We start from the raw sequence: 26,017 nt of genomic DNA, 5'->3' as shown, positions 1-26,017 counted from the left end.
CTAATAAGAAAATTTGTCCTGCACAGTACTGATTGCATTATTATAGAATAACTTGCTGCTAAAATACTGCATACCACTTAGGAGAAGGGTTTAATTAGACAAAGCTGAAACTGTATCAAGAAATAGTCATTGCTCCAACAGTGCTCCTAAGTTTTTAAGCACTGTACAACTTCATTGTGTATAAGACTGAAAAAGTATTAGAAAGAGAATCTACACAAAATCTTCCTGAAGGAGGATCTCTCAGAAAAGGAAGAATGGTGCAGTTGAACATTCCAATTGCTCAACTCCTCCTGGTTGCCTCTGAAGCTCTTCCTCCCCTCACTTATCTTAACTCTCCTATAAGGCTGCAGCGCAAGAACTAGACTCGGTTTTATAAGGAAAGTCAAGTATGTAATGCTGCTTCTTTACTTTTTTGAAACCTTCAACAGTATTGTTTTCCAAATCACTTGGGAACTCAGTGGGGATAGCTTTCTATTTTTAGATCAAAAACCATCTTGAAAATACAATCAGGAAAAATATTTCAATGCTTAGCAGAGGAGTTTCTCTTCCTTAATAACAACAGAAACAATGGAAGTATTTCCTGAGAAAACAGAGTAATTATAATAATAATAAATAAATAATAAATAAAATTAAAAAACAGTTTTGTGGGTGTGTGGAAAGACACAGGTGATCTTTCAGAGAGCTGGATGTAACTGAGAAAGGCTGGCTGACTATTGTTATAGATAACACAAACTTGAGGCAGTATCTGGTAACAGCTGTCACTGTGATCAACCACTGCCTTCTGCACCCATTTTACCTCTTCTGATTGACAGGTCTGCTGTAGGTAGATATCCTGATCCCCTAACCTGGACTCCACAGAAATGTGGATTACAGTGGTTAGCTCTGCATCTCACGACAGGGATGCAGTATTTCACTTCAGTTATAACTGGCCAGGAGTTATTAGGACAGGACTGTAAGGGGTGTATGGGCTGCAATGGAAAGGATTTAGTAACATCAACATCTTTACCTTTCCATCACATCTGACAAGAGATGTTCTCAAGCCAAAATAAGACCTAAAAATGTAACAAGATTACAAAACTCAGGTAATTGCACGGCACATACACTAACACAGAAGGTCATGCTTCCAATACTACAAATCTTGATTTTCCAAGTGTACAGAATGATGAGAACATATCAAAACCTGTCCCATACTGACACCAATGGGAACAAAACATGCTTTTAAGTTGGTTACAGTCAGGCTGTTTTCAGTTATTTCTTTCTTAACACCCTTTGCATACCTTCCAGCTCTTTGAGATTTGGAGGATGATCTGATACTCATATTTTTTTATATTCAGGTCAAGGGAGTTCACTGCTATTTTTCAGCAGATATAAAAGTAGGTCCCTGATTTTCATTTTCCAAGTAACATTAAAACTTGAGAACTACATGACACCAAGCAGCTTCCAAGTGGGCACTCATTGTCAAGTTTTGGTCTGAAGATCCAGAGCTGCCCCAGATCATGTCCCGGATGTATTTTTAAAAACATTTCCTTTCTTTCTCTTCTTTGCTGGTGCACCCCTAGTTGTGCATTTGCTCCTGATTTGCTTCCCTTTTACACCATGGCTCTGAGTTATCTACCTGCAGTCTTGTCTTCAGAGCAGAATGCCTGCACAGACCTGTGAATTTCCCATTTCATCTCTCTTCTTTTCTGTCTGTTCAGAACTTTCCCAGTTTATGACAACCCACTGACAAATCTATCACCTAAATACAAATTGTGACTTAAAAAAAACCCCAACCAAACCTCAAAAGCCCTGTACTTGTTTGAACTGGGGGAAACTACTGTATTTTTCAGATTCACAGATCAACAAAGAGACAAAAAGTAGTTTTTGCCAACACGTATTTGTTTCAGAAACATAATTGCTAAATTAGCTGAACTTAACAAAAAAAAATGGCATATGGCCTTCTACCACTGTATTCATAAAAGATGTGAACCAATCAATGGAAATGTACACTATCTATGTATAGTAGGCATATACAGCAATAATTTATTTTTATTAAATGGGTCCTTTACCTTTCTGCCCATGACGACTGCTAAATTTATCTCCAATTTCTGGACGTCTGGTTTGCCTCAGCAACATTTTGATCAAGAAAGCATCCTCTGCATTTGATGAAATCATTACTTTTTCAATGTAAGAATCAGTGGCGCCTTTGTACCTAGTAAAAGAAGTCAAAACATTGGTTTTACTTCTATGAACAAAACACAAGTTACAGACAACTATCTGTGTCTCCTCTTTGGTAAGCTCCTGACCAAACTGTAATCTTTATGGAACTTACATATGAGGAGAAAGGATTTATATATATATATATATATATATATATATATATATATATATATATGTGTATATATGTGTATATATATATGTGTATATGTATATATATATGTGTGTGTGTGTGTGTATATATGTGTATATATATTTACATACAAGTTCCAGAATACAGCATGTTTCTGGAAGAGAAGTGTTTTAAGATTTGCAATATAAACTAATAGAGAACTAAGCTGAACTTGTAAAGGACAAGGTATGGGGTTTTATTCACGTGGGCTCTTCTTGACAGCAAAAGTTTCCTCACATATTACCAATTTGTTGATCTTCAATTAAAGAAACAACAGCCAAATATAGTTATATTTGAAGAAGAGAGTTTTCTAGAACTGAGTATATTTTTTCAGACAATTTTCCTTCATGTAATTTTCCCAGCTCTGAAATTATATTGCAACATACGTTACTGGCACATCTTTGTACTGTGGCTGCTGAGGCATACTGCTTCCTTCCAGAGGTGTCTGGGTCACAGTAGGCATAGATTTGTTCACAAGAACTTGCTTATTTTCTACTTTTTCACCTACAGAGAACAAGAAAAAAAAGCACCATGAAAATGTATCTGACTGTGTCAGAAATACATTTTAAGCTTTAAAAAAAAAAGGTGGAAGACAAACTGGAAGGAACATGCCCAAAAGTATGCTCTGCTGTTTTACTAAATATTGAATGGTAAGGTAATCACTAAACCAGTTTTCTTTGGTAAACCAAAGCAGAACTGCTTGCATGCTGGGTGCACTATGAGAACAGCTATTCAACATACCCTGGGTCAAAAGTCTGCACAAAAGCATCTGAAGTCATATGCTCTAAGTACGGAGAAAATAATTAGGGAATACTTTGTCATGACTGAACTGACAAATTTTAGAAATTCACACCTGAATTTGGGGCAGCCCATCATTCCACAGTGAGCTGTGCAAAACTACTGTCAGCCTCCTTGTATTTTCGTATTTCTATTGATACTGATGTCATATATAGCTTCTCCCTGCTCCATTCCCTTATCCTCCCCTTTACACTGAAAAGCAGATCAGGAGGATGTCCAATGATACAACTGCACACCAAGTATCTACTTCCCACCTCCTCCACTAAATTACACTGATCTTCAGCCTGTGTCTCTTCTGTCCACATGAACTATCTCAAATAGGTTTTTACCTACATGCTGAGAACAGCCTCAGTCTGGAGTCCAGCCCAGTCCTATCTATCCTAATACTTCAGAAGATTCTTGCCTTTTTTTCCTTAATTAACTTTGAAAGCTCCATTGTAATGTGTTAAGGAGCAAAACTGACCCAAGTGTGTACTATAATGGAATTAAGTTTAATGCCCTTTAAAACACCTTTCTTACTAGATCTTAGCAGGTCTATTAAGTCATTTTCTAACCAAAGGATGACAGTTTGGGAGGATTCTTCCTCAAATCTATTATCATTTGAAAGTTATACACCTCTCTTTACATTCCTATTTATTTTTCTTATCTCTCTTCAAACATCTTCCTAAAGTGTTAAAACCATAAGGTTTTACTTTGTCAAATAACTGCACTAACTGACATCTTGTTAGGAGATTTTGACACGTAATCAAAATAATAAGGGGCCTATCTCTATCCTTAAGAAAACAACAGCATATGACAGAGAAACAGAGAAAAACTACAGTATTAAAAGCTTGCCAGCTTGGAAACATAAGAATACAAATTCTAATCTTCAGTAGATTCACATTATTAAAATCTTACTCTTCTACTTAAATATAAAGCTACTTTTTTCATGTACAAAAGCCCCCCCAATGACTGGTAACATGCTGCTTTCAGGAAATAATTTTTTTAAAATTTTCCATCACAATACTGTTGTCTTCAAGACAAAAATACTCCCAAGAGGCTAAGTATAACACAAGGTGCACAAGAAATACTGACTGAATATTAATTTCCACTTTGACTTTGAACATGCCCTGAGTGAACATGCAATTTGACCTACCTGGAGAGCAGATACCATCAGCATCTAAAATCTCATGGCGCCAGATGGGTTTACGGGTAGCTGCATCCAGCATCGGCCCCATCACTTTATCGAACGTCTGATTTGTGTATCGCTTCAGCGTGCACTTGGCATTCTTGTACACAAGGCACCTTCCAAAGCCTAGAATGGAATGCAAACTCATCTGCCTAGGGATTCAAAGATCCTTTATAACACAGGACCAGGATAAAATCTGAGCTATGGAATATAAAATATGCTTTATTAGTTAGATTATTCATTGGCTTGAATATGCATAACGTTGTACACCGATACCTAGTGGTGCACAACTTGAACATCGGATCATGTACACTTTTTTTAGACTCTGGACTACAGTCCAATTCTGAACTGTGCTAATCTGCTTCTGTATCTCTGCACACATCATTTCTCTTGGAATCACTAAATCTCTTGAATAATTTTGGTGGTCTCCAAGAAGATGTAACACAGGACTGTAATAACGTGAGAGGAGCACTTCTTCCTTTAATGATTTCTAAGAAACCTGAACTTCTACTCATGTTTGTGGCTGGCATAAGTTGGTCTCCCAGGAAAGTACTGAGTGATTAGTATAATCAACCCATTATTCTTTTTTTCCTCACCTGAAGTTACACATACTGTTATAAAATTAGTGGGTTTTAGATGAGAAAAGCAGCACCTGTGGAATTTCTCTCTAAGTACAGCAACTAACCATGACACTAAAGACTCTAATCACATTTAGAATTACAGAGAGCCAAGAACAAGGCTTGCTAATAATCCTGGGTTGTTTTAGCTCATTTGAAAGATGGTTGTGGCCACATACAGTACATCTATATCTTCAGATTATGTCAAGTAATTCCTGACATGCACCACAGCTCTCCCTGTAAATGTTACCAGTCTACCAGAAAAGAAAACATTCACTTTTAAATCATGCCTGTTGCTGTTTTAGAAAAGGAGGCATAAATTAAATGCAGCAGACATTAATGCCAAAGATACATGCCTAGGAATACTATTACTGCTGCCTAGCAACTAGGAGGAAGGGCGTTTGGGGGCGGGGGGGGGAATAAAGTGATGGAAGAATCTGACTTTGGCCACCCAAAACTAAAACCAGCTTGAACACTGCACTATGCCTACTCTTCAAGGAATTTATGGAGAAAAGTGAGAGTAGAGAGGCTAAGTTTTCAGGCAACTCCCCTCCAGCACTCAGCAGCATTGATAAGAAGTGCTGAAGAAATGTGGAGAGAGTGAGACAAGCTAGATCTACACAAACATGGGTCTGTGTTAGTTCACCTTCCCTTTGGTACTTATGTACTTTTACTTAAAATACACTGCACCACAGAGCTGGTATATTTTTTTTACGGAAGCAGGTCATTAATTTAGCTCTGGATAAACACTAAATTATTTTGCTTTAGACAACACTATTATTTTCTCTCAGAAAGTAGGCAATACTGCTACTGCTCCCTCAGAACACCAAGCTCACTAAGACACAAACTGCCTCGGGTTCTATTCCTTTCCTAAATACATTCATAAATCTAATTTAATCTACTGCTTTTGTTACTGGTGGAAATAATGAGATCTCTTTGTTAGTAACGAACAAATGGTCAGGTAAACATCTAAAAAGCAAGCCCAACAGAACAGATTAACTCATGCCTTAGGTTTTCTCTAAGCTAAGTGTTTACATCTTTTTTATTTGAGGTCAGAAGTTAGCCATTTTTTCTTATAATATCGAAACTCAGAATTTTATATGCATGCTGGCATCTTCACCACACTATTGTATGCATGGAGTTACAACCACTAATCATACAGAAAACCAGCAAAAGCATTCAAAGCAGTTTGGGAATTCAATTTCTTAACTGAAGATCTAATGCTCATAACTGCAATAAAATTTACTACAGGATAACACTACGAGAAAACAAGTTTATTAGAATATATATTGGAATACACACTGGAGAAGTGGGAAAGAGTTGATGGATCTTACCTCTGTCCAAAGAGGCTTTATTTAAGACAAGAGCATCTTCAATATCATAGCCACTGTAGCTCATCACAGCAACTGTGGCATTCTGTCCAGCAGGGAGCTTCTCAAAATCTATCAGTTCTATTGTTTTTGTTTTTACCATTGGCTTTTGTGGATAGGCGAGGAGATACATCAGAGTATCTATCCTGTTTCTTTGATTGTATCCAATAGTACCTGCATGTAAAAGAAAAAAAAAAGCAGTGAACATTAGTGAGTTTTCTAGGAATGTTTTGGATAAAAAGTTAACAAAATGCCAATTAACTAAAATCACACAAAAATTCTTCAAGAAAAGAAGGGGAAAAATAATAATTCAAACCAAAAGAATTTTATATTATTAATATATAAGTAGTTTCTTAATTTAAGCTCCCAGAAAGATTTATTTTCTCTTGAACAGAAAAAACCTAAGCATCAATAGAAAAACAACAAGAGAAATAAAAGTCACTTGAAGAAATACAGATAAGATGATTTTTTCTAATTACAACACTGAATCATGCAAGTATGAAGTGTTTGCTTTTTTTGTTCTTATAGCCACTGGGTTTGGGTTTTTTTGTGGAGTTCAACTGGTGTTTCAGAGACCTGATCCAAAATTTAATGAAAACCAACAGAAAGATTATCACTGAGTTCAAGAGAAACTGTGGATCAAGCTCTTCATCTTCAACAACATATTTCCTTCCTTTTTTGGGCAATAATTAGTTCAGCAGCAGCCCGTGTTAGAATGGGACAAAGTATAAACAAAGCATACCACTAGTAGCAGCCAAAAGTGATTTACTTTCTATTAGAAATTAGAAGCACCACTGATAGATAGACTACAGTAGAAGTCCACTTCTGTATTTGTCTTTCTACATGAAATTAATTTTAAATTTACAGTTCAGAATTCAACCCTTTGTAAAGACCTCCCAGCTTGAGACTGAAATTTTTGGCCCTGTCCCATCAGAATGCCAAAGTGTCTTCTGAAATCTGAGGAAAAAATAATTAAGACCCAGCAGGGAAACAAACCGTTGTGTAGCAGAACAAAAGTTAAGGCAATCATATATTATTGGAGTTTGCTGTACCAGGACTATGCTATGTCTCTAAGCAATTAAGAAATTACAGTCTGAAAAGTTAACATTTTAAAGTTATTTTGACATATTTAAGTTTTAAGTGCTAAACATTCTGCACTACTTTGTCCTTAGGATGTAAGTGTTTCAAAATCTTTCCATTTTGTCCTGCAGTTTCAGAGCCTGGCTGCATTCTTGGAAAGGTCAAAGCAGTCCGTGTACAAGGAAGATTTCACATGGCCAAGAAGCACATGTGAACACAAACCTGCTCACTGGGGAGGTCAGCATCACATTTTACATGCATCTACTTGCAACTCCCATTTACATGAAGTGTCTAGAAAACCAAACTCTAAAACGAGGCATTTCCAAAGACCTATCCTGTGCTTGGCACTAGGCTTACTTTCCTAAACCCCAACAGGTCTACTCTTCCCAAGGACAAGAAGAGATAGACAGCTCAACAGCTACTGTCTGAAAATTAACTGTTACAGCTGGCCTGGACTTCCTCAGGTTCTAGAAAGCAGATTCAATGACACAGACACAGAATTTTCAAATTACAAGAAAAATCTGGCAGAGTTTACAGGCTTGTCTCTTGCTTTAAAGCAGTTGTTTTTCTGTCTTTTCTTGTATAAGGCAACAAATCACCTTCGAACAGTATTTTTTGTCTCCAGTAAGACACAAGCTGGTAAAGCCTGGATTCCTCAAGACTGAAGACCTTTGCAGTCCCACCCTGCAAGGCCCCAGTACTTCTGAAATACCCTGAGATTTCACTTGGACTTTGCTCCCATTGTACTTTTGACTCAACTCCCCTGATTTTCCCAGTATACAGATCAGAAAATATACTTCCAAATAAGAGGTTTAGACCATTATTCCCCTCTGCATCTAGAATTTGTATGCTTTTAAGGTAGGCTGCAGTGAAGCTCAGCTTAAATGTTTCACAGATAGGGACATTTTCCTGATGCTGAGAGAAATCTTTCCAAGAGAAAGTCAAGCCAAACTTATCTTTCAAACTGCTTGCATTTTTTTCCTCCTCTGATATGCTTACACGCTACACCTGCTATGGTTCACTGGTTAAAGGTGCTAAGATAAAACTGGTGGTTCAGACTTCATTCTATCTTTTACACTTTAAGGGTGTCCTTTACATCCCAGTAACAATCTGTGGAAGTCCCTATATATCAAAGATTTCAGATGACACTTTAACATATTTCAGGTAATTCACAAATTACTTCTCTTCAGGTGTTTCATGTATTTCAAAACTGGCATTTTTATCAACGGTTCAGATAAGCCTAACAGAACTGCTACTGTCTGGGAGTCAGAAGCAACTGATATTACTGAGATTCTGAGCCTCAATAATAAACTATATTCAGGCTACTCTTCAGGAGATGAATGCTGTATCAAATAGAAAACATATACATATATATCAATGACAGATACCCTAGCAGGAAAGAAACTGGTTAGAGAATTACTCCAGAGTACAAATGAAATAAATTAGCCAAAAACCACGGCATGTATCAGCAATATTATTCCTAATTGCTGAGATTTAATGGTTATACAAATAATCCTTTCTCTAAACTGGGCTAACAAACCACAGCCTGAAACCACAATCTGCTTATTTAAAATAAAGCAGCAGCTCTCTTCAGAGGACTGGGGTGCTGGGATGAGCCCTCTGTGTGGGTGCTGAAATGAAGGAAGTCACTAGCTTTACTTCTGCTCTCTCTCTGAAAGAACAGAGCCCTTGTTTGCTCCAGCCAAACAACCAAGCAAAAGTAAAGTATAATTAAGGTTCACCATAACAAACCCTGCTCACAATGACTCACATTTATAATTATCTCACCAGCAAGAACCAATTTTTTTCATTGGTAATTAGCCCTGGTTAAAGCAAAATACACAAGGTTGACCTGGATACGACAAAGATTATTTTCTTGCTTTTCTCAGTACTTGATATATTGTGAATGCACGTGTGCGTTCTTCCCTTCTTTTTTCAATTTCCTGACAGCTGTTTTTTTTCTTTTTAAGTGTCATTTGAGTATCCTTTAGTGTGAAATAATAACTACAAAAACACTTTCTACTGATATTTAGCATAAATGAGGCATTGCTATTCTGATGCTGAAACTTTTGAGAACTCACCAGAACAAACAGCCAGCTAAAATAAGCATTAATCCAATTGTCTGGTGTATCACTTCCAACAACATTAAACTGTACAATCAAAATTAACAAGGATACAGAAATCAATCCACTTGAGCCAAAAGGGTTATTACTGTCCATGTCAAGAAAAGAACTGCTGTAATTCTGTATTTCCCCTGTTTTCACCATGGATTTTCTATGTTTCTGTCCTTTTATATGAGCACAAAGCAAGAGAGGAAGATTTTAAATGCTGCAATAAACCTTGCGGAGGGGACTCCGACTCTGCTCGGACAGATTGTCACAGTACATGCATTAGGTGATCCAGATGTTAAGTGTTAGAAATATTCTTTTCACAGTAGAAAGATTAAGGAGTGGGTTAAAAAGATTATGGGTAAAATGTGTGTTGGGGGAGCTCATTTTTGCATCAGCACTTCTGTGCCTACTACCAAGGAGAGGAGAGGTGTCAAAATGAGGTCGTGTCATAGAGCACAAACAATCCTCAAAGAGCAGTGTCAGAACAGAACTGCGGCCACAGTGCTCCTAGATCCAGCTGTGATGACCAGTAACAGCTGGTTTTGCTTTGAGGTTTGTTTAGATTCTGCGCTCCTATGCTAGCTGTACAAAATTTGGGAGGACTCTGGCTCTCAGTCCACCAAAGAACTTTCATAACTGTCAAAACTCCCCAGCACTGAGTTCCTTGAAGCATATTTATCTTCTCAACTCAATTTTAACACATTCAGCTGGCTACAGTACAAGGCAGAACAGTATATAAAGGGCTTTGCTACTTCACAAAAGCAAAGCAGAAAGTCCATGATACAGTAGCAAGCTTTTTTTGTAATATTAAAGTTTTTGCTTCATTATAAGCTTCTACAACAAAGCTCTCACCCACCTATGTCTGTCCCCTCAAATACTTCCTTTCTTTCAGAGGTCACAGTAATAATCAACACCCAAATCTTCCTCTTAGTCAAGACTTGTATTATGTCATATGGGTTGAAGCTGCAGGGTACAGTTGTGCTGTGAGTGTACAGCTTGCTTTGTGTACCCACACCATCACTTACATAGCAGTGCACGTACAATATGGGGGATTTCTGGCAGGAAAACTCTATTTTTTCATTCTTCAAATTAGGTTTTTAGACAGTCACAGATGTACAATGTGTAAAACTGATTGGGTTTTTATGTCTTAATGGAATTAAAAAGTCAAGTTAAGAACTATTTCTTAACTGTAGAAGCCTTTGATCCTCTGAAGTATTATTTTACCAACACATTAAATGCAAACAGTACAGACTCTTGTATTTTCATCTTAAGTACTTCTGAGATTTGAAGCTACAACTGTTAACCTTCCACCGAAATGTCAACATTCAACTGAGGTCTTTGCAGCTGCTGTTGTATTTACTACCTAACTTGCTCTCAGTCTTACAGTTTAACCTGCAACATATGGTAAATCATCTATACCAAAAGTGAGGAGTTTTATTTCAATTTAATTTTACTGAAATCCAGTTTGATCATAAAGTGCAGTCCTCCAACAAGATGACTCATCTACCCATGAAAGGGAGATTTCAGGACATGTAATGCTCTCCAGAATAAACATTACTATTTCAGGACCTAATACTTGTCAGGGATACTGTATTACAGACCTCATTCCAATATCTGATGTCCACTCTCCACTTACTTGTGCTTTCACACCTTTCCTTAGCTTGATGTTGCTTAAAAAAGAGACTTCAAAAAGAAAAGACTGTCCAAAGCTGCTGGCACAGCCCTGTGATGTGATCAGAGGGGGTGGGTCAGTGTTGACAAGTACAAGGCTCTCCTTTCCCAGTCTGAACCCTGGGCTCCCTTCACTGCTCCAGGTTTTGACTGTCAAGGAGTGACACGGACTTGGACATGAGACTTTCCCCATAGCAGTGTTGGATGAGGAGCTGCTCTGCAATTTCATGATGAAGAAAGAAAGCAATAAAGGTGGACGGTAACTTAAAGGTTGGGGTTTGGAGCTACACTACATCACATCTCTTCACAAAAAAAATCAGAAAAAAGTATGTGCAATGTTTCAGGAATACCCTCTAGGTCTCATCTGATCAGTAAGGGTAGAGAAAAATCATCTCTGCCCCTACATATTGCCATTTATGGTGGCTTTTTAAAGAAGTTATTACAAAAAGCTTCTGCTGTTTGCAGGTACTTCAGACAGAGCAAAATAAAGCTCAAGTAATCTGCCAACTTGTAAAATTTACTTTTATCTAGCTGCTTATTCTTTGAGTCAGGTGTTTTGTCATAATAAACTGAAACAAAGGCTTTTTTTATTGCTCAAGATATTCAATGGCTTTTGTGTTCCTAGCGTCAGCAGGAACGTCAGAGGATTGTATCCAAGGAGCTAAATGTGCAAGACCTAGGGTCAAAGCAGCTGAATACACCAACCTCAGAAAACACAGACAATGAATTGCAAATGACACTCAAAACAAAACGGGGAAAAAAACCTTCACACAGAAAACTACAAAAGAACTCCACAGATACTGAATTGGCTTTCTGTACACACTGATCCTGCTTAACTGTGTGTGGTAACTTACCAAACCTTCTGAGACTAATAGTCATAAAATAGAGACTCAGGGGTGGGGAAAAGATAATGGGATGGGGGAGAACTGTAAGGAAAAAAGATTGCATTGCTCCTCTTTCCACCCACCCAGGTTTTTTTTTTTAGTTTAAATAGAGAACATGCATCTTGCTATTTTCAGTTTTCATGTGCTCGACATGATGTTTCAGCGTAAGGCAGTTACTTTGCTATTAATTCTGATGGAGAAGTCTCACAAAACACGTAGTGTTTAAGCTTTGAACACACAGCACAAAACACATGGTTTAGTAAACCTAACTGAAGTGGCAGTTCCCTCATGAAACAGAGTTGTGCTACTGTAGCTCCCAGCTTGCAATCAAGCCATCAATACAAGCCACGAAAGCAGCCTGTAGAGCACCAGTCTGAATGCAGCTGCCTGAATTGATGCATGACTGCTCAGGCTCCTCTGCCTTGATCACAGGCCATAGACTTGGACACTGTAATGCTGATTTCACTGAGTATTAAAGAAAGGATTAGAACTTAACTGCTGTTAATTACCTCCACCAGCAAATTTACAAAACGTTTGGGTTTTAATGACCAGATATGACACTTTCAAATTAAATAATAGGTAATCAGAAAATTAATTTTGTTTCAGTGCTCACCCTCTTCATCCAAAACAGCAAAACCAAAAATATCTAAACTATGGCTGTGGAAAAGTGTTCAAATCATTAAGAACTCTTTCACACCTGAGTCTTCTTATTCTCTGATGTCAATGTTAACTATTGATATATTTATTTTTAGGACATTTACTCAACCAGTCAAAGAAATGCTCCTCAATCTGTGCTCTGTCTCTCTTTGTGAGAACAATTTTCAATTCTTTTTTGTCTGGAAACCCACAGCACATTGCAGCATAAAGAAAAGAAAGCCCCACTCTGCATATCCTGCAGATGTGCTGAAAACTTGATGGTCATGATAATTTCCAATAAAACACAATAGAAAACACAGAAGTGTCCCAGTTCATTAAAATTTTCTTTTAAGTGTTAAGAATTGCAGACATAGTCTTCATTAAGTAAAACAAACTGATACTTTTCTCACATTAATCTTTCCAAGTTTCAGAGGTAAACTCTTTTTTTGCTCAAAGCTAAAGAGGTGCTCTTTTACTTTTCCCAGCAAAGCCTTTATGCGAACCAGGGAAAAAAGAATTTTTGTCACTTTTGCTACACAGCTTCAAAAATATGTAACATTTCAAAGACGAATAAAAAGTGAAATCTTACCCATGGCTTGTTTCCCCATGGCACACTGGTAAGTGTTTCTTGGGGACTGGTTGTGGTGAGGATATGGAATCAGCCCAGCACAGACACCCAGAAGTGTGAAAGGCTCAATCTCCAAATGGGTTGTATCTCTTAAAAGAAAGAGTACCAATTACGGCAGGCTTGTGAACAAACAACTTTAGTAGAATTCATGTAATTTAGCAGTATCTCGTAATACTTCATATTCTATTCCGTTCAGGAGAATGTAAATCAGTAGGACCTCAAAACACAGATTCACTACAGGATTTTTATTTTTATTACAAAAACCCAACAACTTTCTTTTGGTTATAAGTGTTTCCACATGAAAAGAAATGAAGGAGAAATAAATCAGGGTTTATGAAATTCCGTAATGGAGGAAAAGCCTCCAGATAATGACAACCTGAGGGAGCTCAGTAAAACAATAAACCATCAGTTTATACAGTAACACCCAAAATGCCTTAAGGAATGTCTTCTCATGTAATGAGAGTGAGCCCTCCGCATCAAATTACTAATCTCAGAGATCCAGAAATCCACTGGGGAGATGGAAGAAGGAAGAGCACAACAGATTCAGGTATTAAAAAAACTGTTTTAGTTTTCCAGGGTCAGCTATATCAGTTAAGGAGAAAAAATCTGTCTCCAAACCAGATTCACTGCCATAGGTACATGATATAATACAACACTATTTGAAAAGATCTGCAAATATTTTGGAAATGATTATGTTGTAAAAAGACAGAACTGATGAGAAGTAAAAAGACAGAGAAAAGGAGTAAAGACAGAGAGACAATTTCTTCTATCTGGCATGAGCTTCAGAAGAGAAAGTCTATGCTCAGCAAAGACAAATCATAGCACGCATTGGGATGCAAGTGGAGAGACTAATAACTAAGAATGAAGTTTACAATAAAGCTTGGCTGGAGCAGACATGAATTTAAATCAAGATATGTAATTAGGATGTGAGGAATTACAAAATACAGATGATTATAACTAAACCTAGTCAAAGCCTATCTTTCATGTCCTGGATCTATTACAGACCTTGGGTTTATGCATACATTGCTTCTCCCAGACATCTAAATCCAATGCATTCTCAAAATTTCATCTTTAATGTTTGACTTCTCTTGGAAATCTTTTGGAAGATTTTAATTATTTAAATAAATTAATTTGATTACTTAACTTCAGGATTTTGCCAAGGAAGTGACAGAGAAGTCTATTATAGCAACACTCAAAAGACAGCCAAGCATTGTAAGCTAAAAAAGGCCAAGGAATTACGCACAAGCACATAAAGACTGAAGACAAGTGCAGCAGTAACTTTATAGATAAACAATATATGTACTACTGGAAGAATAATGAAATCTGAAAGTTGAAAAAAATAGACCTGGAAATCCTGAGGATTAAGCCAATGAAACTACTTATCAGTTCTAGAAATCTTTATAAATCACAAATACAACTGAATAACCTAAAAATCACCTGCTGGCCAGAGAACAGCCACTGTTTGTCTCCACTTGATAAAAAGTAGCTATGTTATCTAAAGCCTATCATAAGAAAATACTAATGGGAGAATTCCAACTGCAGTCAAGTAATTGCAAAATGGTTTCAAGAACCAGAAGCAAACTGGAAGCAGAGACTGCTTCCCCATTCTGCAGAACTTCACAGAACTTTTTCAAACGCTTTTCAAACAATAAAACCAGGAGCTTGACACTTACTGATAGTGAAGTTTGCAAATTTCTCCAGAGGATACAAGTGCATGGAAACAGATACACATTTGCATATAGGGTAGCAACAGATGTCTTCTTCCAGTGAGGTCAATCCTATTTCAACCAAAGATGATCCTACTACCTGATGAAGTATTCGAGAGAGCTAAGGGAGACACTCAAACTTTACAGGGCAGTCCAATTTCTGCAGGTCAAAAATGCCACTGCCAGAATCAGGCCCAAGAAAGGAAAGGCAACCTCATGAGTTCAAAAAGCAGAGTTACAAATGTGTAAGGAAGAAATGGAATGCATTAGAATCAAATATTCCAACGAAAACCCCTCTAATTGGATTGGAAAGATAAAGAGAGGATACTGTAGCTAAAAGAAGCCTATATTACAAAAGCAGGAATGCTACTGGGATACTTCAGATAGTGGGCTGCATCAATGGCATTACCAGAACAAACCGTACCAACACGGTCACACCATTTAAAATGCAGGATGGTCATCTGGGGAAAGGGGGTACTCAATTCAGCTATTCAGGATGTATCATCACCAAACACAAGGAGCAAAGTGCTCATACGATGCAAGCTCAGATACTTATGGCACAGTTAGCCACTGTTAGCATTGAAGTCAAACTCAAAACAATTGCTGGACCATACAAGAATCTTCTGAGCTTCCTGGGAGTTGCTGAGGAGTCCTTTCCTCACACTGGTCCACTGGAAGTTCACTTTCTCCTCCACTTTTATACTAAACAATGATTTCATGTGATACATTCCCATTAACCTTTCTGAGTCAGTTGTCCTGTAACTTAAATTTTCAGCTCTGGTGCTTTGTGGAAGTTATTTAATTTCAGCACAAATGGCAGCAACTGTGCGCACTCTTCTTTGCTCATGTATATAGAACTCAGTCAAGAGCATGCAAGAGTAATCTCTTGAAGTGATAAAGTCTTCAAAAGCCTGGGTAGGAGCAAGGCAATTAAATTAACAGACTTAATGCATTACATTTAGCAAAGGTTAAAGATAATTGAAGAGCTCACCCAGCTCCACTGAAATCAATGATGTATTTCTATTAGCTTGCAGGAGTACTTGACCAGGACAGATTATTTAGAAAAAGAAGTTTCTGCATAAATCTACTCATCAAACATTCACAGAGATAATGCCTAGCATTTCATATTCAGGCTTCAGTTTACAGGATATTGTCAGAGAAACATTAGAAACCAGTTAAAACCATTAAAAAGATAGGAGGACTTAAAAATTTAAAAGAATCCTTCCTTTAATGTGGGCTCTTTAATCACAGTCAGAAGACAACAGTAAAAAAATTGCAGGAGGTGCTTCGAATATGTGGAAAACATAACAGATCTGGAAATCTCTCTGAATTAAAATCACATATCAAAACTGGTTTTAAGATGTGTGGTAAAAAATACACAGAATGATGCTGACATTTTTATTGGGGCCTATTGTACATCCAAAAGTCAAAGGGAAGGTCTCATTCCAGCATTTCACTTAATGTAAGGTGGGTGTCTAGGGTCCCTTTACGGCCAGAAAAGAAATTTCCAAACAATCATGATATGCTAAGATAATCAAATAACATGTGGAACCATTTGCCTTCTGGATACCTATTGGATAAGATTATTTATGATGAGCAGCCCAATGAGCAGAAAAAAGAGCCATATCCAGAGAAAGAAAGGATATACTTTCAAGTATTTAATATTTTTGAGTTAGTAGCAGAAACAGCTCTCTCAAAATCTGAACCACTTCTTATAACTTCCCATGGATAATTTAGGATGTGTGCAGACAGATTTCTCTCTTTAGCTTTCACCTGGAGTAGTTTCAACCATTATCAAGGGAGCAGTGTGTACATGTGAAAACAGTAACATTATTTATATGTCTGCATTTCAGAGAGTTATCCTATAAAAGTTTTTCCCGTACCAATTACTGAATGCATACATACTTATTGATTGTATTTTCATACAGGGCAATGTTACAGTCATTTTCTTCATTCACATCCAAATATTCGACGAGACCTTCATGCAAGAAGTCTTCAAAATTCCTATAGATAAATGAAAAAATTACACTGGAAGTACTGAGCTTATATATCTGCAAATTTAAAATACTTAGTACATATATTAAAGGAATGTAATATGTAAAGCTAAATGAGATAAATACTTCTACATGAAGAGTTCTGTGCATATTACATATTGAAGAAAAATGTGGTTTTTTAATTAATCCTATGCCCATTCACTGCATCACAGTCTGACAGATGAATGCTACTTACTTGAACAACTACACAGAATCATCCTGTATGTACTCATCATCACTGTATATACAGGCGAATATAAAGATAATCACGTACATTTTTGTGATTTGTGGAATTTAATTAGACCTACATTTAAATGCTTTTGTATTAGTGTGGTTTTTTAAAAAAATACATTAAGTAAGAATTTGCAAGGACTTTCAAAAACTCTGAATGTGCCCAGTTTAGGGTGGTTATGTTGGATACTCCTGTGAGGTGTTTGATTTTTTAATCAGGAGGATGATGGAAAGGTTTGACTGCCTCAAACCTTCCACTTGCAGAAAGATGAGGCTGAGATGTATTTATTCTGTATACTCACCAAATGTCACAGAAGTAACGAAGTAAGAACACCAGCCCTAATTTGACTTTGAACAGAAAACCTCCAGCACAAAGATTATACAGGATTTATACAAAGAATTTATACAGGAGAGCAGACTTCTCTAACTAGCTAACCCTAAGACTGTGAAATACTGACTGACTAAAGTATCTCCACACAGTATTTACTTGGTGAAGATCAACACGGCCTACTTGAATTGTGTACCTGTAGCCCTGAGCCAGTTCTTCCATATGCTTGTTTGTAACTGCAGGTTTTTGCTTCTTGACAATTATGTAAGGCCTGAAATTAAAAAAAAAAAAAAAGAAAAAAGATGGTCATAGCAAATACTTAGGCAGGCAACTTAATTTATTCTTACACTAAGAAACTTGCCTATGCACAACCTATTCTATAAACTGTTCTTAAAATTTATTGGCCTTTAACTGATAAAACCACATAAATAAAATCCATAACTACTCAAGACATTAGTTTGATATAACTTAAAATGTGTAATAGAGAAATCAAGACTTAAATTTTGAGGTGAAAGCCATTTTTTCCCTTTAAATCATTCAACTAAAATTTTGTAAGTTTTACCTACAGATTTTGATGATGGCTTTAAAAGATTTGAGATTTCCCAAACGACAAAGCTAAGAACAGCATTTAGTACTGTGGTTTTTACAGAACACTAAGTTCACAGTTTGTGCTCAAGTGTCCACATGTAATGCTGCATTTTGCAATTGCCTACACACTATAAAGTACAGGCATTTACTGTGGGTAATCTCTGATGAATCCATAAATTTCAGTAGCACATGGATCTCTGAAGGCTTCCCTACCACACAAAAACACTGACACAAAGGATGGCATGCAAGAAGGCAATGTCGAGGGCTGTTGCTATGTGGACAAGTGCTTTTATAAAGAGTAGCAAATAGCTACAAGATACTTGTGGAGTCCCCTCTGAAGTCTAAATAACTGTTAGAAGACTAATAAGCACTTTGAAATGGTTAATAGGGATATCTGAACAATTACAGGGTGAGGGGTGCCACAAAGCAAACTTGGTAAAGCCTTGCAAATCCACATGCACATCCCTTGCTTTTATTTTAAAATTGGTCAGCTTTACTGCCATCTCCCAAATGACACATATTAGCCCTGACTGGAAAACTGATTTCTCTGCCACTGAATATGGCCCTACTCAGGACTTCTTGACCAGGTATGATTAATTGATGGTTTGTGCATTTACTATTTTGGAGCCTCTGACATGCTTCAAACTGCATTCAACATGCTCTGAGATTCAATTAGTGAACCAAGTAGAATGCTACCAGTAGTTGTGACTGCTGCTTTGTTGAAGTGAGCACAGAATATGCACACAGCCAGTCAATGCTAAAATATGTATATATTCATTAACCCATCCTGTCTCTTCCAACCTCTGCCTATTTTGAATGAGGGCTTATTTAAGGAGAAAAGACATGCTCAAGTATTACTGAATTTGCTTATATCTGTTCCTGTGAAAGTCTTAGCCAAGTGCACAGAAATTTATAGCCAGTTCAGCAGTGAGGTGATTCTGATGAGAAGTTTACCTGCACAGTCTCCCTCCATCAGAGGAAATGTAGACACATCTGTCAGACAGATTTGTAGAGATGGAAACAAATTCATTGATATAACCTGCTCGACGCAAGATCCGAAAGGTGTTGACTAATTTCTGGTGATCACGTATGACACCTAGGATGTTACCTGGTCAGAGAGAGAATAAATACCTGATGCATCCTTTGCACATCCAAAAATATTTACAAATTCTGATCATGTGAGGCATGCACAGAATTACTTCTGCTTCTTGTAAATAATGAGTTGTTGTAAAATCCCCCTTCTCTAACATGAATAGGAACCAGTTCTTTTTCCCTCTCAATTCAAAACTGTCAGAATTTCACACGTCATCTACCTGCATGCTTCCAAACAGCCCGAGAAACCAAATGGTGTGGTTCTTCCAGCTTTCTTCTAGTATGTTTTTGCTCAGGTGCCCATTAAGCAGTTGGTACACAAGATAAGAACTCTCAAGCCTGCAACTTCACCTATACTGAAATGGATTCAAGGTTTCCAAGAATAGACCAAGGAATGGTCCTGCTGCCTTGTCAGAAATTTTGACGTCCTGATATTTTGATGTATTTGATCACTCACAACAGCACTAGAATTTCTCTTTTAGGTACTTAGCTCAACTCAGCTATCTTAGTAGGGCTCATACTTAAATATTCTGATGCATGAGGAGCAAACAAAAGAGTAAAATTAATTTAAAGACTCACCTGACCAAAGTAATCTTATCTCATAAAATAAACATCTATGCTTACATTTTAAAAACTTTAAAGGAGAAGACAAAGCATGATAGTTTAGGGAGTTTATAACACAACAGAAGGGTCTTTACAGCTTTAAGAATTTGTACTTAACAGAGTATCTACCTTCTTAAGTCATAAGTTTAAATCAGGATCAAGTCAGCTATCGACAAGTTTGAATTTTTTATGGAACCCTGTGGAGAGCCTGGTTCAAGTATGCCTTAAAGAAATATAGAAGCCTGCTGTAAAAGCAGCCTTTCCCAGGCCTGATCCTGTAAATAATTAGGTTCTCAGCTACCTTCTATATAAACAACAAGTTTCTCAGGCCGTACTGTCCTTGGCTGCTACTGGGAGCAGACAGTCAGTCTGGGAATAGATATGAAGGTTTTGGGAACCTTCCATATCAGGGTGAGAACACTGATCTTGGTTTCAGTAAACTAACTTCAGGTATTGTAAACAAAAGGAGGAGCTGAAGTTTTCTCTACAACCTATCAGGAGCTCAGATTTTGCAATATGCATGAAGTGAATTAACACTGTTATAAAAGGTGCCTGATTGATGAATAAAGTGGAGTCGATGCTGACCAATGCAAGGTGGGTCGTCTCCCTCTGACTTCAATAGAACCCCAAATCAGTGGATTGAACAGTAACTTGGCTTGTCCCACTTAGTACTAGTTCATCTACATCTGGGAACAGACTATCTTGTTCTGTACTCCAAACTGTGCTTGTCAAGGAAGAGTCTAATATTTTGACTCTGCACTCCCCTTTGGACCACAAAACAGAAGAGAGTGCATGTGGTTTCACTGAACCTTATCTTTAACACACTGCTAGAGAAAAGCAGAGCAAAAGAACATAGTTTCGTCAAGTATTGCTTTTATGTTACCAGGAAAAGGCAGGGTTGAAGAACAACCACTGTTTAATTCAAGGGTAAATGGAGAACTTACTCATGGTGACAAACATTACACACTTGTCCCTGGAAGTGGATGCTACTGACAAAAGGCTAATTTGAAATCACAACTACAGTTTTTAAATGTCAGTATTTTGAAATCTGATACCATAGTACCTGTTGGTTTAGAAATGCTAGAAGATCAGTTGTAAAAGAAATATGAATGTGCAGATGCAAAGCACATGTACCAAAACATCCCTTTAACAAGACAGGCCTGTTTTCCATGGTCTAATTTTTCTCATCACACACAAAGCAAGATGCCCCTTCAAAAGCATTTTTAAAGAGAACAGCATTGCTGAACTTCAAAAATAATATTCTGATGTTTCCTTTCTGTTTTTAAAGGCTCTTTAAAATGCATGAATATATATAAAACATATAAAGATTACAGAAAACGAAAAGCTTTCTGTAAAGGAAGATCATTACAGTATTACATATTACAAATTCAAGTTATTTTCTTCTAAAAGTACTTTATGAATGGAATCTCCTCTGGCCAATATCTAAAAAACAAACAAACAAACCCCTAGTTAAATGTACATATTTTTGTGCCTATTTATGCAAGTGGGCTTAAAAACAGGGCTGAAATTTGAGAAAGCTTCTATTTCCCAGCTACACACATCTGCAGAGTTCTGAAGACACAACTTGATGAAACTAAGTGCCATTATCTGGCCCATCTACTTTGCCCAACACTATCAAAATATTTACAGAGGAAATTATTTGCACGTGGAAAGCAGCATCTGCTGTTGACTGTGATCCAAGAACTACTGGAGGGTTTCTGAAGCCTAAGTCTCCATCAGCAGCAAATCAAAGTCAAGACTGGTGAAAAGTAACATACCATTAAGGAAAACCAGGAACACGTTTGGGTATGAAAGTTCTTCACCACAGAGCAAGTTGACATCTTCCACTCCAAGATTACAGGCTAATTTAATAATTGGGCCATCTTCCATATCCGTAGTAATGTGAGTCATGAGGGCAAGGTTTTTGACCAAACCGCAGGCCTAGGAAAAAACAAAATCAAAACCCACTAATTTTATCCCTTCTCTTTCTATGTGTTAATGCCATACTTGCATTTTTCTCCCCAAACTGTACTTATGATTGACAAAAACAGAAAGGTGACAAAGTGAAAGAAATTAAATTAATTACTCTGAAGTTACGGAGGAAAAAAAAGGTAGAATTTTCTATATCACACTGAAATGTAATGTTTTAGCATTTGCAAGCTAATAAAAAACACAGGCACTGAAACAGATTTTAAATTAACCACCCTATGTTTCTCTCCTCAGCTACTCAGCAGCATAATGGAAATACAAGATCAGTTCATCGATCAATTTTTCATGTATCCTCTATGTTCTAGCACAAACATTAGCATCTTTAAATGAAAAAGTATCTTTATAAGTGTAACTTTATTTTAGCTGCCACTAAGACTAGCTTATATTGACTTACTCAGAAAGTTCAGAGTTCCTCCCCCCAGAGTATCTTCTATTCCGAAAAATAAAAAAAGAAAGAAACAGAAAGCCAAATAAAACAAGACTGTCAGAATCAATTCCTTGACTGAAATATGTACAAAGATGGTTTTTTTCCTCAAGCTGACCGCTAAAGAAATACTGGTACATGTTTCCAGAAACACTGCAGGTTGATGCAGCAACTTGAAAATAGAATGTTTATTACAGAACAAAGGGAGAGGGGTTTAGGACTCCTCTCTTTCTGTTCTCACCAAAAGAGAACAAGTAGTTCCACTGCAAAAATGGGACTTGTTCATGTCATTCTCATGTAGCCAAATGATTTCAGAACTGTTTCCAGACAGTCTATGCAGGAGAATAAAAGACAATAAAAGACAATAAAAGACAGGATGTAAACAGGTAGGATGTAAGATGTCACACAAGTTGTGTTATCAGGCTGAGGATAATTTATCTCTGCAGATACTTCTTCATCAGAATTATTCCTCTGATGGAGGACTACCTACTTCAAATTAAACAATGTCTCCATTTGTCAGGACAAGAAACCCAGAAAGCAAAACAGAAATTCCTCACCTCTCCTTCAGGAGTGTCAGAAGGGCAGAGCATCCCCCACTGAGATGGCTGAAGCGATCGAGGACCACTCACTTTCCTTGTCTTTTCAAACTGAGAAGAGATCCTGGTCATCATTCCCAGAGCAGATATGTAAGACAAGCGGGACAAGACTTGTGTCACGCCTTGGCGGTCCATCTTGAATCTCTTTAGAGACCAATTTCCCTGTAAAATAAAATTAATGTTAAAAATAATTGTGCAGTTTGTCCTTGACTTTTTCCAGAGTCTAGATAGAATGATATCTGAGGAGCTTTGCAAAACAAATGTTGCCTGTTTATATTAATCAAATTTCTAACTACCTATCTGTCTCTAAATTCCTAGTTATAGCATATCTGTATTAGGCATTAAAGAGAAGTTGAAACAAAAGGACTGCTCTTTCAGATGCGAGGGTACTTTTGCTATTACTTATTCCATCACACAAAGTCTTTTTCACCTGTCCATCACAGGTAAATTAATACTCAAATTTAGCTAAATTAAATTATTTTGGTTTTGTTTAATAGATTTGGTTTTTTTACTATTTAAGAAAGGAAAAAAGATCTTTGGAGTGATATAACACTTTTACAATAGATCCCACAAGCTTTCAGTTTTGTCTTTTTCATGATTTGTTTTGTAGGAAACACAGACATTTATGCTGGAGAAGTCCGACATCAAAGCCCTCTGTACTTTTTTGAAGCCTTTTGTTTTTGGAATCCAGAGGAAAAAGACTCACTCATGTGTGTTCCCAGAGAAGAGTGAGTGTGTGTGGAGCAGGTCCTCCCAGCTTCTGCTTGGATTACACCACATATGAAATTTAAGGTACATGAACATCTCAGAGGTTTTGTGTTTCAGTACTGTCACAGGCACTCTCACTTGTGGTTTTAATCACAACAACAGAGGAGTTCAGAGCATATTCTAAGACACAAATATGCTTCCATACAAGATGTAATAAACTCTACCGCAATCTTGAAATTTGGTGTTAAAAGTTTTGCCTTTGTGACATTTACTCCATATCCAGTTCTCAGCACCTGAGTCAGTAGATACAGTAAGTTTCTGTCTGAAATACTATTTACCACAGGCACCATGTTATTGCTCAGTCCAAAGACAACATTTTCCCAAGGACTGCCTTCTGCTAATTCTTGAACCCTTTTTGGCAAACCCAGCTCACCAGTATTAACAAATAACTTGAAGCTTCCTTGCTGTACTACACCAAAACCCTTTTATAGGGTGATTTGCTTGGCTTTTTTATTTCCACTTTTAACAGCACAATCCCCTTCAGTGATCAACAGAAGAAAACACCATCCATAAGAATGGTTTTGTTATTTTGATAGTCTCCAGTCTTCTACCAGAGACTATCAAATAGTCTCAAATTTGTAAAAGCAAGTGGGAAGACATCATGCCCAAAGGCAAGTCAGTCAAATGAAACCTGTTCATTTGTTCAGCATCTTTAGGAATGTGTGGTGGTTTGACCAGGAAGAAGTGGGAATTCTGGGAAGCTGTGGTCAAACCAATGAAGGTTTTGAGTTTGAGACTGGCACCTGGTGTAGCCAGTGGGGTTTGGACACACCTCCGAGAATACACAGGGGTTAAAAAGCAGGGCACTGCCCCTGGCAGGCTCTCTTGGGACGTCGCGGCGAAGAGGTCAGATCTCTCCCCCGTCCAGACCGCTGCTGCTGGGCGGGGGAGGGGCAGCCACGTGGTAGGCCCTGGGCCTGGACAGAGATGGGAGGTGAGGAGGCCTTCGAGGATGGAAGGGTGGAAAGATCCCAGAGAGTCAGCCCTCGGGCAGCCATTCCCCCCCCCAGGAGGGAGAGAGAGAGAGAGCCGGCGACACCGAATGTGATAGCAGCCGGCCCAGGAGGAGAAGGGGGGGGAGAGTGCCCGGCCGGAGCGGCAGCGTGTGTGGGAGTGCCGCAGCTCTGGGACAGACAGAGACTGAAAGTTTTAACCCCTTTCTTTCATGATTGGGGCCTTTGCAAAAAATGCTAATCCTCCTCGAAGCTGAATAAGAAGGGAGATAAGAGATGAGATGAGACAAGGACCTGGCCCGAAGAACGTGGAGATGATTGAATGGGGAGAGATGATTTGGAGTGGCCTTTTGGCTGGACTTTTCTTGTGGCCATGGACTCAGTTGTTCCTGTGACACAGAGACTGCACTTAGGGGGAAGCAGTGGCTCAGAACCAGGAGGGTTCATCGTGAGGACCCCCCAGCCCCAGGGGGTTGGAAAAATATGGGGGGGACAGATGTCCCAAAGCAGAGACTGTGCCTTTTTGGAGTGAGACAAGGCATCCTTGAAAGACAACCCTAAAAGCAGCTCTGGCCATGCACGGTGGTGAGAGCACTGGGCATGGAAGGAAGATGTCACAAGCGGCAAAAGGACTTTTTTTCCGGGCGGTGCCGAAGTGACAGGGAAGCACACGAGGTTTCAGTGTGTTTCCAGGGGAAGCCTATGGAACAAGAAAGACTCCTTTCCTCTTCATGAACTGCAGTTTGAGTATACTAAAGTGTGGTGCCAAGGCTGGGCAGTTGGTGATTTGGGAGAATGTATCGGATTGGGAAAGTCAGGTAGTGGGGAGGAGGAAAGTGGTTTTTGTAAGGTTTTCAATTTTTTTCTCTTCTTTTCCTTATAGGTTTTCCCTATTTCCCTGTAGTTTAGGTAATAAAGTGTTCTTTATGTTTAAGCTAAAGCCTGTTTTGCTTATTCCTGGTCACATCTCACAGCGGACACCAGGGTGAGGGCATTTTCATGGGGGGCACTGGCTCTGTGCCAGGCTCAAACCATGACAGAATGGTTCACTCACTGACCATTTCATTCTGTAAAGACTGAGAGTTATGGAAGGGTAAGTGGAAGAATACAATAAGCCAGCAGTTTTTCTTCACACTAGAAAGTATTGCATCTGTAGGCTAAATGAATATGTGGTTTCTCCTTTGCTGCCCAGAAGAGTCTAAAATCAAAAAGACTGGGAAAAAGGGGAAGTAAAAATGCTGCCTGAAGACATTATCTAAAATATTCTTTGGACTTTGGAAGGTACAGAGTGGATCCTTCAAAAGTTGTCCACAAGAAAGAAAATCAGAAGAGGCCAGGGCAGTTGTGAGACCACTCCCATTGAGAACATCCTGTT

At 38.0% G+C, this 26,017-nt stretch overlaps 1 protein-coding gene across 1 annotated transcript in view; it reads right to left on the bottom strand.

Moving 5' to 3' along the window:
* The window catches only part of POLR3B (RNA polymerase III subunit B), a 73,617-nt gene that overhangs the window by 21,255 nt on the left and 26,345 nt on the right, over positions 1 to 26,017 (bottom strand). Inside the window, exons 14-23 of the mRNA XM_005491177.3 lie at positions 22,883 to 23,083; positions 21,691 to 21,853; positions 19,172 to 19,325; positions 17,826 to 17,900; positions 16,943 to 17,041; positions 13,293 to 13,420; positions 6,286 to 6,495; positions 4,302 to 4,460; positions 2,755 to 2,872; positions 2,049 to 2,191 (exon numbers count right to left, since the gene is read on the bottom strand). Coding sequence (XP_005491234.1) covers positions 2,049 to 2,191; positions 2,755 to 2,872; positions 4,302 to 4,460; positions 6,286 to 6,495; positions 13,293 to 13,420; positions 16,943 to 17,041; positions 17,826 to 17,900; positions 19,172 to 19,325; positions 21,691 to 21,853; positions 22,883 to 23,083 — 1,450 coding nt within the window. The remainder of the gene's footprint in view (positions 1 to 2,048; positions 2,192 to 2,754; positions 2,873 to 4,301; positions 4,461 to 6,285; positions 6,496 to 13,292; positions 13,421 to 16,942; positions 17,042 to 17,825; positions 17,901 to 19,171; positions 19,326 to 21,690; positions 21,854 to 22,882; positions 23,084 to 26,017) is intronic.

The sequence above is a fragment of the Zonotrichia albicollis genome, chromosome 4 (assembly GCF_047830755.1).
Source record: "Zonotrichia albicollis isolate bZonAlb1 chromosome 4, bZonAlb1.hap1, whole genome shotgun sequence".
Classification (NCBI taxonomy): Eukaryota; Metazoa; Chordata; class Aves; order Passeriformes; family Passerellidae; genus Zonotrichia; species Zonotrichia albicollis.
Note: the sequence above shows the minus strand (reverse complement) of the source record. Positions and strands in the feature narration are given on the sequence as shown.